The sequence below is a fragment of the Terrapene carolina genome, unplaced genomic scaffold, assembly GCF_002925995.2.
Source record: "Terrapene carolina triunguis isolate 2854851 unplaced genomic scaffold, T_m_triunguis-2.0 Scaffold88, whole genome shotgun sequence".
Taxonomy (NCBI): domain Eukaryota; kingdom Metazoa; phylum Chordata; order Testudines; family Emydidae; genus Terrapene; species Terrapene triunguis.
In genome coordinates this window covers 50,522,367-50,535,785 of record NW_020664439.1, presented here as the reverse complement: position 1 = coordinate 50,535,785, position 13,419 = coordinate 50,522,367, and the positions used below count along the sequence as shown (strand labels likewise).

Below are 13,419 nucleotides of genomic sequence, written 5' to 3'. Positions count from 1 at the left end.
TCAATGTGCAGCAGCAGTCAAAAAGCTACCAAAATGTTAGGAACCATTGGGAAAGGGATAGATAATAATAGAAAATATCTTAATGCCACTATATAAATCCATGGTACTCCTATACCTTGCATACTGTGTGCAGTTCTGGTCACCCCACCTCAAAAAAGATATATTAGAATTGGAAAAAGTACAGAGAAGGGCAACAAAAATTATTAGGGATATTGAACAACTTCCATATGAGGAAAGATTAAAAAGACTGCAACTGTTCAGTTTAGAAAAGAGGACGTGGCATATTTCATAAAGGTCTATAAAATCATGAGTGGTATGAAGAGTGAATAAAGAAATATTATTTACCCTTTCTCATAACAGAAGAACCAGGGGTCACCCAATTAAATTAACAGGCTGCAGGTTTAAAGCAAACATAAGGAAGTACTACTTCATACAATGCACAGTCAACCTGTGGAACTCATTGCCAGGGGATGTTGTGAAGTCCAAAACTATAACAGGGTTAAAAAAAACTACTAGATAACTTCATGGAGGATAGGTCCATCAATGGCTATTAGCCAGGATGGGCAGGGATGTAGCCCCATGCTCTGGGTGTCCCTAAGCCTCTGACTGCCAGAAACTGGGAATGGATGACAGGGCATGGATCACTTGATGATTGCCTGTTCTGGTCATTCCCTCTGAAGCATCTGGCAGCAGCCACTGTCAGAAGACAGGATACTTGGCTAGATGGACCATTGGCCTAGTATCGCCCATATGGTCATTCTTACGTTCTTGTGAGGTCTTAAAGCCTTTGGTCCTACTGAGTGTGATCTCCAAAGGGAGGAGAGACCCCTTGTAACAGTCTCCATTATTAACCTGTGATATTTATCAAAAATTATTCCACAGCTCCAGTTTAGTTTTGATTAAATTAAGAAATGACTTTCTGCACTATTGAAACCTTGGCATCATTTCAGATTAATTGAGCTGATGGATTGAAGCTGTGTTGCTAGGGTTTGTGTAAAATGCACTTGGAAGAGATTTGAGATGTTCAGATTATTTTAGCTGGTTTAAACTAAACTGTATTGGATCCAGCTTGTTTGTCTGTAAAAATGTTTGATTTTTTTTTTCTGGTGGAAATTATGGAATAATGCCATTTCTTTAATAGGCAAGTGTGTTTATTCCTAAAACGAGGAGCAAATCAGCATGCCACTGATGAAGAAGGGAAAGACCCTTTGAGTATAGCTGTAGAAGCTGCAAATGCGGATATCGTAACTCTGTAAGTGTGTTTGATTAGGTTGAATTTCAGATTTTTTCCTGTATTGCTATACTCTGAGTCCTGTAAGCATATAAGAAATACTTGGATGAATTTATATCAGAATGGACAAACTCAAGGCAATCCAGAGAGAGAGGGCATAGTGTTCACTGGATGAACTGAAATAAGCCCTGTGTATCTTTCACTGATGAAACTCAGAAATGCATTATAGTTTGTATTATGTTATTTTCAATGTAGTCAAAATGACATTCTTGTCTTTTCCAAACCATAGGTTACGTTTGGCGAGAATGAATGAAGAAATGCGGGAATCAGAAGGACTTTATGGACAGCCAGGTCAATACTCTACTAATAACCATACTGAGATGCAGTATAAGAAATGCATTCAGGAATTTATTAGTTTACAGCTAGATGATTCATAGTTTTTGAGCAAAAGAAAATTAAAGTAGCTTCATACCACAGTGTTTTCATAAGCAACATAGACATGTATGACATTTGATTGAAGTGGACAGTTGTATACTCTAAACAGTCAAGTGCTCACAGGTTGAGGAGGGAGGGTGTTTGAAATTCACAGTTGTCGTGGTACATGTTAGCATCGCTGTATGCAACTCTTTTTGCTGGTGGCCCTCCACACCATCTGCTGTGCCGCTTTCTAGTAACGTTCCGCTGAAACCTAGGCAGTGTTTAGCTACTGCCTTCTATCGGGATGGTTCAGCAGCAGTCAAGAGTTAATCTTATTACGGGATGTCTGTCTTCTCCATTAGAGCCCCATTTCCTGAGGCCTACACAAAACATTCATACAAAATCACTATGGGCAGAAACATAAAAAGAAGGGCTTCTTTTGCACTAATAATTTTTTTAAATGTTTTTTAAGTTATACAGACATTAGTCCAAACATTCATTTTTAAAGACACATTTTTGTACTATACAACTAAACCAGTACATTAGAAAAAATTGGCAAGTATTTGGTTCAATTGGTATTAAAAAGCAAAAAATCCCACTTGGCATATATGTACAAATAGCTCATGCGCAAACAACATTTACACCAAAATGTCTAAACTTGTATTTATACAAACCACTTTTATTATTGGGGACTTATTTAAACTAATGCTAAAGGAAAGCAATAATAGAAGTGAAGTTGGTTGACAAGTTATGGTACTAGTTATTGTTAAATCTGACTTAAATGGGCACCAGCCAGGGAATTTAGTTAAAGCAAAACCATCCTGCTTCAAGGGCTCGTTCCTGCAAAGTGCTAATCACTGTGGTGTTGATCCAACAAAGAACTTAAGCTTGTGCCATTCACTTCAAAGCGACTGCTTGTGCATAAGTGCTTTGCCAGCAGATCAAACCATACACCAATATCCCATAAATATGCACATAAATCCTGCAGCATAATCCAGTATTCAGAAACCTAGGATTATGTACCAGTATTTCATAACAGACCTCCTTAAGGATGGATTTTCAACCATAACTCTGAATTTTCTTGGAGTTGTGGTTTAAGTTAATATTAAAGGTTTTTGACATTAAACTTGGAAGAAACCACCAGTCAAAAATGATGCAGGCTCTTCTGCTGAGTAAAGGAAAGTCCATCCCCTTTTTGACTGTCCAACATTCAGCCAGTGACATTAACAACTAACAAATTGTGTTCTGTTTGATTGACAGGCTACAGGTAACAGGGAACCTCCTAACTATTTAAAATGAAAATGAAATTGAGAACTAAAGTTAAAGAAAAAAGAAAGAAATGACCATCTAATTTCAAGGGTGGAATGCATTTGCTTTGAGGCAAAATGCTTGAATTTGGTAGTTTTAAAGTAAAATCTTTTAATATAAATTTTGGATAAATTAACTGGCATGCCACAGGTGCAAAAGTGTTATAAATCAAAATTTGTATTTGTATAGTATGTAGAAAAAAGAGGTTTTTTTGCTATTGAATGTTCCAGGGCTTGCGCTGGCTTTCGTTCATAACAAATACAGGCAAATTTTATTTACATAAAATGCATTGAATGTCTAACCTTTAAATTGAGGTGACTGAAAATGGGAAATGTCTTCCCCCAGCTTTGTGTTCAAAGGATTTTTAGACAAAATTTTTTCAACCAGGTGGAAAACTCAGAAAACAGAGAGAATTTTTTTCATCAAAGACAATCTGAGGATTATCTATTATTTGTGTTATGGCAGCATCTCCAAGCCCCAGCTGAGATTGGAGACCCCGTTGTGCTGGGCATGGTACCTACAGTGAGAATCAGTCCCTGCCCAATCTAAATCAGCAAGACTGATAAAGGGAAAATAGAAGTGGAGAGAGGGGAAGTGACTTGCCTCAAGTTATGCAGGAGACCTTAGCAGAGCCAGTGGTAGAACTTGGGTCTCCTTTCTTGTGGTCCAGCACCTCAGTCACCGGATCATGCTGCGTCCCTGGGAACTTTGTGACCAGCAGTATTTGATTAATGCAAAATATTTACAAATTATAATTAATGATTTGAATGTTTTCAATGTTAATACGTGTTAAGCCTGGCAAATTGTCATGTGAATTTACCAGCCTGAGCACAAAATATGTTCACCTTGCCTTTACTGTGATGATGAAGGCAACAACTTTGCAAGAGAGATGTATCTTAAAATGTCCTTGCCACCCTTACTCTAATAGTGCTCTACAGAGATGGTTCTGAAAAAGGTGATGGTATAATACTAGATTCTTTGATAATTTTCCTGGGATTTGGAGTTAGGTGAGGATAAGTGTGGTGTAAGAGAGTCCTGATGTAAGCATGGAGCGATGTGAAGTGGATACTTCTGTACTTTAAGGTATGTCTACACTGCAGTCAGAGGTGTGATTACGGCTCAGGTAGGCATACCTGCGCAAGCTTTAACGAGACTGTGTGGCTAAAAATAATAATGAAGGCGTGGTGGCACTGGCATTAGCACGGACTGTACAAACCCGCCTGGAACCTGGGGTACGTATTTGTGTTGCTGGACTGCAGCGAAGATCTGTGTTGCCAAGTTTTCACTGCTATTTTTAGCCGCATTAGCTAGATTAAAGTTACTGCCGGTACGCCCACCTGAGCTGCAGTCACAGCTCCGATTGCAGTATCCACTTACCCATGCTATGAAGTAAGTGAAACCAACAATTAGTTTAGCTAAGTAGCATCAACATTTCTGATGTAAAAACAGGATTGGTTTGAACTGTTGATGGAACATACGCATGACTTTGCATGGTACAACGAGTCTTCCAAAATGTACTTTATGTAAATGGTATCAGCTGATTTAAACAGCTCATTCTACAAAATATGCCTTGCTGGTGGTAGAAGCCATATACTCCATGGGTACTGTTCCTTGTATAATGCTTGAGAATGCTTACCTCTTGGTGCTACAGAAAGTCTGTTACCAGGTGTCCTCTGCCCTCTTTCCTGTCTTTTCTTAAATGTTCAATGTGTGCCTTTTAAGTTATTTTGCTGTTGAATGGTTAAGCAGTGATATAGTATTTTTGTATTAAAAATCTGCACTTTAGCTACATTTTGCTTGGAAAGGGGCTTTCCAGAATTCAATTTTAAACAACGTTTTAAAATAATATTTACAAGGTTTACAGTATTAAATATTTTCATGCAGTGTACAAACTTAAGGAACACTTTATTTTACTCGTCTATTTTTGTATGTGATACTTTTTTATCATCATCCAAAATAGCCAAAAATAGAGCCAAAAATGTATCTTGCACAAACAGTTTTTCTTGAGAGGGAACATCAAAGAACCAAATGTGTTAACTGAACTGCAGCATTAGTTCATCCATGGAATCAATTTCTACTGTGTTATTTTAATAACATGCATTAGACATGGTCAACTCTGACTTGTTCTTTAGTTTATATTCTCTAGATGAATGATCACGACTCCAGTTTTGTTGTATGCTTGCCTCTCAGTAGAAGTAATTAGCAGTAGCTGTTACGAGCAAACACATGCTGTGTCTGTCTGTTCAGATCTCGAAAAGTGCTTGGAGATAAACCTGAAAACAGAAAGGAATTTCAATAGAAAGGAAGTTCCTTTTTAAAATGTGCTAGTGACAGTATTTATTTTTTTTTAGAGTTGGGGAAGATTTCTGTATGGTTACATTTTATGTAAACCCTGCCACTATTCTAATTTTGTTCTGGCCAAGAATCATAGAATATCAGGGTTGGAAGGGACCTCAGGAGGTATCTAGTCCAACCCCCTGCTCAAAGCAGGACCAACCCCCAACTAAATCGTCCCAGCCAGGGCTTTGTCAAGCCGGGCCTTAAAAACCTCTAAGGATGGAGATTCCACCAACTCCCTAGGTAACCCGTTCCAGTGCTTCACCACCCTCCTAGTGAAAAAGTTTTTCCTAATAGCCAACCTAGACCTCCCCCACTGCAACTTGAGACCATTGCTCCTTGTTCTGTCATCTGCCACCACTGAGAACAGCCGAGCTCCATCCTCTTTGGAACCCCCCTTCAGGTAGTTGAAGGCTGCTATCAAATCCCCCCTCACTCTTCTCTTCTGCAGACTAAACAATCCCAGTTCCCTCAGCCTCTCCTCATAAGTCATGTGCTCCAGCCCCCTGAGCATTTTCGTTGTCCTCTGCTGGACTCTTTCCAATTTGTCCACATCCCTTCTGTAGTGGGAGGGACCAAAACTGGACTCAATACTACAGATGTGGCGTCATCAGTATCGAATAGAGGGGAATAATCACTTCCCTCGATCTGCTGGCAATGTCATTTCTGAGAATCTCTGTTTTCAAATGAACACCATGCTAACCACAAATACACAGGAATGACACAGGTTTGGCACTGGAAATGCACATATAAAATGGTGGAAAGACATAATGACAATGTAACCTACTCCCTGTCCCTTAAGCTCTGTAAAGTCATTTAAAACCATGCCATGTGGAAGTGGATGAAGGGGGAATATCTGCTTCCCTTCGCCAGCTAGCCAGAGGGAAGGGAGGTATCTGTTGCACACCACCGTAGTTGGTGATAGAGGTAAACTTTTGGTTCCCCTCTTCTCTTACGTTGTGCAACATATAATGGAGTTGTCAGACAGGGAACAGCAGCATTTGGGCCCTGCATGCTCCTTTCCTGACTGGGAAGGGGCAGGTTTTGGATGGCAGCATATTCCCTGCTTCTGCAAAGCGTTCCAGCACATGAATAAATTCCATGGAAAACAATGGCTGACAATTGCTTAGCTGCTAGTGTAGACAGGACAGGAAGAGAGACTTGGAACAAATCTCCTTTCCATGCTCTGCTATCTGCGAAATCATTTTCAGTACCCATTGAAGGGGCTGGGTGATACTGCTGTAAAAACCATGGTCAGCAATGGGTCATTGTCTTAATGTAGAGAGACTCCCAAGTATAAGACACAAACATGTTAAATATTGCATTTAAAAATAAAACAAAATGCCATTTTACCTATTAAAATACTAAACCACCAGCACTTACAAACTTTAATTTCCTCAGTAATGTAGGAATGTGCTCTGCTCTTACACTGTTGCTTGCTAATAATTGTTATATTATGGACTAGCTGGTTATGAAATTTTTTCTTCATCCCTTATTTCTGCCATAGATCTACTTTCAAGAGAGCCTCTGACTATTTTGTTTTTAAAATAATGATTTTATTGTGTATATGTTAAACATGTTTTTCTTTTACATTGTTTTAAAATGCTTGCATCTCCTTTCTAATTCTGAACTTTCCTCTGTGTGGCTGCCTTTGAGGCGCTATTTTCAGGTATAATTTGGTTTTGTTTAATTTGCTTTTATAGAATGTGCATGTCGTTAACCAGTCTCTGTCAGCTTTCATGTCACCAATCAATTTTATACCATATATGAACAATCTGTTATACAAACATAAATGTTATGCAGTAATGACTAGGACATTTGTGAGATGATGCGTGGTGTTAGCCATCATAAATATTTTAGAAATATTTTCCTAATTTATTTTTTTTCTTCTACCCAGGAGATGAAACTTACCAGGACATTTTTCGTGATTTTTCCCAAATGGCATCCAATAATCCAGAGAAGCTAAACCGTTTTCAGCAATCAGATTCACAGAAGTCTTGAATGTCTAAGAAGGAACCTGGTTCTTTTCTAATGCTTATAGAGCAGCGGTCTATATTTTTTTAAACTGCTTTCATTATATGCTTTTTGTTAGATATTTGGTAGTCTGGATTGAGTGAGCACTCTAGTGTAGCCTTCGGCTGGGTGGGAGGTGTAATTTGCTGCATGTGATTCAGGGTGACTACCGCAGCAGTTGGAGATGGAGCTGTTTTAGCAAGGGATGCTGCCTCTGGTTGGAGTGTGTTCTGTTTTGCCATGTGGAAGCAGGATTAGGTTGAGTCACACTCAAGGCTGGCGGAGGCTGGGACCGTTGCAGAACTCATAACCTGTAAGTGTTGTGGGATGACCAGATCATCATTGCTTATGAGCAGTCCCTAGCAGCACAATTTCCCTGTCTCCCCCATTCTGCCTGGCTATAACCCTACAGCTCCTGTCTCTTAAGGCAAGGACCAGCTTGCCTTTTCCCTCTCCAGTCTGTTTGGATGGGAAAGCTGGTGATCACCTGCCTGAACTTCCCTTCTGTACATCTGCCCATGACACACCCGATCCTCCATCCCCTCTGCCCTGGTGTGCTACTAACACAGGAAATGTTGTTGTTGCAGGCTCTTTCACAGCTGACTCCTTCCAACAATGCAGGCCATTAGGCCAGTGTCTGCTGTCCTGTCACTGTAGGTACATATTCTGGAGGACCAAATGTCAGAGAAGCAGCTACTTTCCTTTTTTACATTCAGACTTGCTGTGAATAAAGTTGCTTATTTGATTGATTCTCTGTGGAACTTTCCCATAGGAATAAATTTTGATCCCCTAATGCCATCAAGTTTTGTTTTTAATGCATTCAACTGACTGACATCAAAATGAATCTCAAAAGCTGGAATTAGGGAGTAGAAAATAAATAGTGAGCCAAGCAAAGCATTAACATAGGACAGTCATACTAATGAAGGTTGCCTCTCCCGCCAAGCTGTTGTCAGGATTGTTCCCAATAAAGAAATATTAAAACACTCACAAGTGATGTAGCCATCCTACACTGGGGGCAATCAATGCTTTTTGCCAAAGCCTGCCATAATATAGTCTGTGTACTTACTTTCTAAAATAGGGCATGTAGTAGAAAACCTGGAAGTCTTACTGTACCGCTGCTCTAAAAAATGAATCTAATCTGACGTGGTATTCTGTTGGCAGCAACAAGAGCTTTTCAGTGGGCTCCACCCTGCATTTTGTCAATGTGCACATGTACGTGATGTATCGAAATACAGATTTATCTATGTATTTATAGTATATAGCCTATAGATAGATAATACACACCTGAGCCCCAAAAGCATCTCAGACTTTCTTAGTTATTGGTCCTCCATTTGCTGGCACTTTGAACAGGATTTCTAGGTTGGTCTTCCAAACTACTGCAGATTTCCTGTAATCTGCCTCAACCATTAGAACAACGTGCTATACTGCTGCTAAAATTTACTTTGGAAATAAGTGAGATTTTAAAACATTTGCTTGTTACAATGCAAATACAGAAGGGGCTTTCTAAATTTATGTAAATGTGTGATAAAATTAAGCTTTTCCAGGCATGTTACATTTCAGATAGCTATTTTAAATATTTATCCTTGTGTATTAAATATCTAATCAAAAATAAAATATGTGAAAGATCTTTGATACCAGAGTAAGATCTTAATGCTACAGAAAGTGTCCAATAGATTGTGGCAAATGGGTGAATTTTACAGTCTCATCATTGCTTTATTTGTAGCCTAATTACTTTAAGCAGAGTAAATTGTGCCCATTTTAACTGCATTTATTTTGGATAGTGATACATTTGAGGTTATTGCTTACAAATCGGTTTCATAAGCTTTTTTAACAGGAATGGCTTCCTGTAGAATGACTGCGTGCTCTCTGATCTGTCATGTTAACTAGCATTCTATCTGGAGTAAAAGCTTCCACACGTGCAGTTGAGACGCTGTGTAAGATACGCCCAGTATAGAGCACACATTTTAGATGCACAGTTTTGTCTAGATGCCTTGTCTTGCGTTACAAGTAATGCTTGGTGTACAGCGAGAGTGACTGTAAAGAAAAGCTGCCCGAAGCTTCAGGGCACGATCACGGTCTTTATTCCGTAGAACTGAAAGAGATTGGAAGTCTCTCCTCGGAGATGCCCCAAGCCATATCTCCACCCGTGTGACCACTGGCAGCATTTCCTTCCCAGTCACTCAGGGTTGCTGCTGAAGCTTGCAAAAGGATTCCCTCTAAAGCACAGCTCTCTTCCTCTGTAGCTGTGTGGAGCCCCTGCTGCGTTCCCAGCTCTCCTCAGTCAGTAGCTTTTGATACTGTGTATGATCTGTAGATCGTGTCAGAGTGCTCTGACGGACGCCCTAGAGTTTGTAAAAACTTGGGAAGTGGTTTTGGCAGCCCAGGCTATGCAGTGTAGTTCCTTGGCCAGGTATGTATGCTGAGATGTGCAGCGTAATGTCCATTCACCAGAAGAGCATTTTTGTGATCAATGACACTGACAAAAATAGACATGCCGTGAAGCTATCTGGTGCATAGGAAGATCAAGTCTTCAGTTAGCAGGACGAAGTACAATTGACTCTCTGGCTTTAGAGATGGTCCTTGATGGGCAAGTCTATAACTCCTGTGCTGCTGTTTTGCTTAGTAGTATTAGGAAATTCCCACGCATGCTACGAGGTGAATCTGAATATCACTTGAGTAGTGTGCATGCAGTAAGACTCCATCATGCTTTAGTATCTGCTGAACCAGTTGCCAAGTAATGGGAAAGTTTAGTTCCAGTTCATACTTTCATATATGTGTAGAATACAACTGGCTTTAATTTGTGGAGAAGGCAGCAGTATTTTCTTAACACAGTTTAAAATAAATTTATCATTATAAAATGTGAATTCCTAGTATTGGCTACCACACTGAAGGCTTTTATTATCTTTATCCTAGCCAGGGCCAGATGTGCAGAAAGACTTTTGGAATGAGTAAATATGGAAAAGCACATAATACATTTTAGTACACTTTTTGTTTTGACATGACTTACGTAGGTTATCTGCTGGTTAAAATTGTGGCTGTAATGTTTCATTACAATCTATACTTGTTTTTAAGGCTTCCTGTTTTCTGTTACTGTCGGTACAATGATTATATATTCAGGTATTTCTGTACTGTGCTGAATTTTATGCTATTTGACATATTGAAATCATTATCCTTTTCCTTAAGTTTGAGTGAATCCAGTAGGTGGTAGAAGTCTTGCTTTGCTTTCACTTGTGTTGCAGTTGGAACATGCACTTCAGTTCATTAATACATGGTAGAATTTAGTTTCCTCGCCTGTACAATTGGGACCTAATCTCAACCTCATTGAAATCAGCAGGAGCCTTCCCATTGACTTCACTGGACTCAGATTATGCTCTTAATGATTTATAATGGTCATGGTATGTTGGAAGATACTGTCTGTGTCTTCCACTTGTAGGGATTCATTTTCACTTGCTTTACATGCAGACAGGGCTGACGTAAACAAACCACCTCCATGTGCTGTTGGTTTATCAGTAAATTCTCTATATAAAATGGAGTCTTTTTCTTGTTCTGAATCATGACTTGTACCCACAGCGTGTTGTTTGACGTATACCAATTATTTGTAAGCATTGGTGCAAGGGATACATGAGAACTAGAAGTGTAACATTTGCTATGATGTTTTGAGTGTGTATAGACAGCTGCTGGGAAGCACGGAAATCCTGTTTTTTAAACAAACGTGCATGTGAAGTATGCATTTTAATAAAATCTCTGAATGGCACAGAGAACATAAAAGGACCATTTCATAGAATTCCAAATAATGTATTAGTGTCTTGAGTCCAAGGCATGAATATTTGTACATCAAAAGGATTAGAACTGAACAAGATACTGAAAGCATTTTAAAAGCCAATTCTGAAAACATCCACTATCCATCCACTTACAGATAGGTAAAAGAATATTTTCCCCAGTTAAATACAATGCCATGGTTGATACTATTTTGCACAGCGTTCTGCCTGACCCACACATGTCACGGTATCAATATCTGGTTTGTAGAAATGGACACTTAAAACAGTCAACCAACTATGTACAGATATGATGTGGGGAGGAGATGAATGTACTTTTTATTTGCATTTCCCCCCTTCCCCATTCTTTCTTTAGACTATTTCTTCTCTTTTCCCGTGGAAGGAGATGGTAAGAGAGGAAAATTCCCACTTGATTTTTATCTTAAGATCAGAATTTTCCCCATGTTATGATAGTAATTACTGAGGAATCAAACCATGTTTCCTCAAACTGGATGGTTATTCTGTTTGGAGTGATAAATGACTTTCTGTATCTATCCCTGAGTACATCTGTACTAGACGGTGTTTTTGAACCATTCCAGTAGTAAATGCTTTTATTCACTTGTGATTTTTTGTTTGTTTCCTAAATGCATAATTGGAAAGAATGTATAACCAGCCCTACTTTGCATTTAATAAGTCTATAGACTTTGTATCAAAAACTTGAATGTAGTTTTATTGTAGTTTCATTGTAAATGAAGAAAAATACATTATCTTTATAGTTACTCTATGTACATTATGTAAGAACTGTAAATACTATACTTGAATAAAGACTTTGTATGCTGCAGAATCCTGGTGAAATGTGTACATCTGTCAAGGCTTTGCTACACTCTTGGAACTAAAAGTTAATACATCTTAAAGCAAGTAGCCTTCAATTGCTAGTTTGGTCGTGAGCTACACCTACCCTTGGCATATTGCATTTGTGAGTAAAAGTTCAGCAATGGGCCGGTGCTGTGGCAGAGTAACGCTTCCAATCACTGCGTCAGGAAGGAGCCTCTCCTGCAGAGCTTAGGAATTTTGCAGAAGGAAAATTCAAATTCTTAGCTGCTCAAATCATCCCAGTTTGCAGTTTTTCTAAATGAAGTTTTAATTTAAAGAGCAGATTATTTCTGATGGATTTTGAAAGAAGTCGTCCAGATTAATGCAGAAGTGGAACAAGTGTTGCAGCCAATCTGAAACAAAACTGGGAAGAATCCTCCCAGACATACTGTAGATGGGGTTGGTAGTGCTGCCTATAAGACCCTCTTTTCTGTTTAAAATTTTACCAAAATGTAACTGTTTGGGCTGAAATTTTCCATGCCAGGTGTCTGCCTCAGGATTTATTTTTTAAATTCAGCCCAAGCAGTTTGGCTGTTTCTGAGAACAAGGCTAGAGGAAAATACATTGTTTTGCTGATGTTACAAAATTCTTGATCGTTTCTTTGAAATGTTCCCACACCCCGATGCTTTAGATGAGGGAGCTGAACTTTGGCAGTGGAGGGGGTCTTTGTGTGAGGGATGTGCCTTTTGCCTTCCCCATGGAAAAACTACCCAACATTGGCCAAGTTATAAGGCTTTGAAAAATGGCAGGTGTCACGTACTCAGCAGAGACTTCTTTGATTTTTTGACAGCTGAAACCTCTGAAGATTGTGTCCCTGCTGAGCATGCCGGAGTATCCCACAGCTCCTAGTGCATGCTCTATGGTCAGAGAGGCACTGAATATGCTCTAGCAGGGTGGATTTCATTTAAATCAAATTGATTTAAATCATGATTTAAATCACTAGTCAGGAAGACGCAATTTAATCATGGATTTCTACATATAAGTGCATCCTTGTTATAACAATACATATTCTTCACAACTCAGATATAGGTTTCATTTTTAGAAGGTACACACTATACATTTTTAAACTGACTTATTTGGAAAACTTTTCAGATTAGTTTTACAGCTATATCAGAAAATGAATGATTGTTTGGTTATTTCATTTACCAAAGGTAATTGAAGCAGATAGTTCACCTCCCAATGACTTCATAAATATCTCCAGTTCAACAGGTTAATCATTAATATTTGGAGGATTTTCTTGCCATGCTCTATTAGGAGGAGAACATCACCAGACAGGTTTCAGAGTAGCAGTCGTGTTAGTCTGTATCCGCAAAAAGAACAGGAGTACTTGTGGCACCTTAGAGACTAACAAATTTATTAGAGCATAAGCTTTCGTGGGCAAAGCTTATGCTCTAATAAATTTGTTAGTCTCTAAGGTGCCACAAGTACTCCTGTTCTCATCACCAGACAGACATTTAAATTGTTTTATTTAACTAAAACAACAAC

At 38.9% G+C, this 13,419-nt stretch overlaps 1 protein-coding gene across 1 annotated transcript in view; it reads left to right on the top strand.

Moving 5' to 3' along the window:
• The window catches only part of ACAP2 (ArfGAP with coiled-coil, ankyrin repeat and PH domains 2), a 110,329-nt gene extending 97,899 nt beyond the window's left edge, over window positions 1–12,430 (top strand). The window contains exons 21-23 of the mRNA XM_024213006.1: window positions 1,142–1,252; window positions 1,521–1,582; window positions 7,191–12,430. Coding sequence (XP_024068774.1) covers window positions 1,142–1,252; window positions 1,521–1,582; window positions 7,191–7,294 — 277 coding nt within the window. The 3' untranslated portion in view covers window positions 7,295–12,430. The remainder of the gene's footprint in view (window positions 1–1,141; window positions 1,253–1,520; window positions 1,583–7,190) is intronic.
• The last annotated feature ends 989 nt before the right edge of the window (window positions 12,431–13,419 follow it).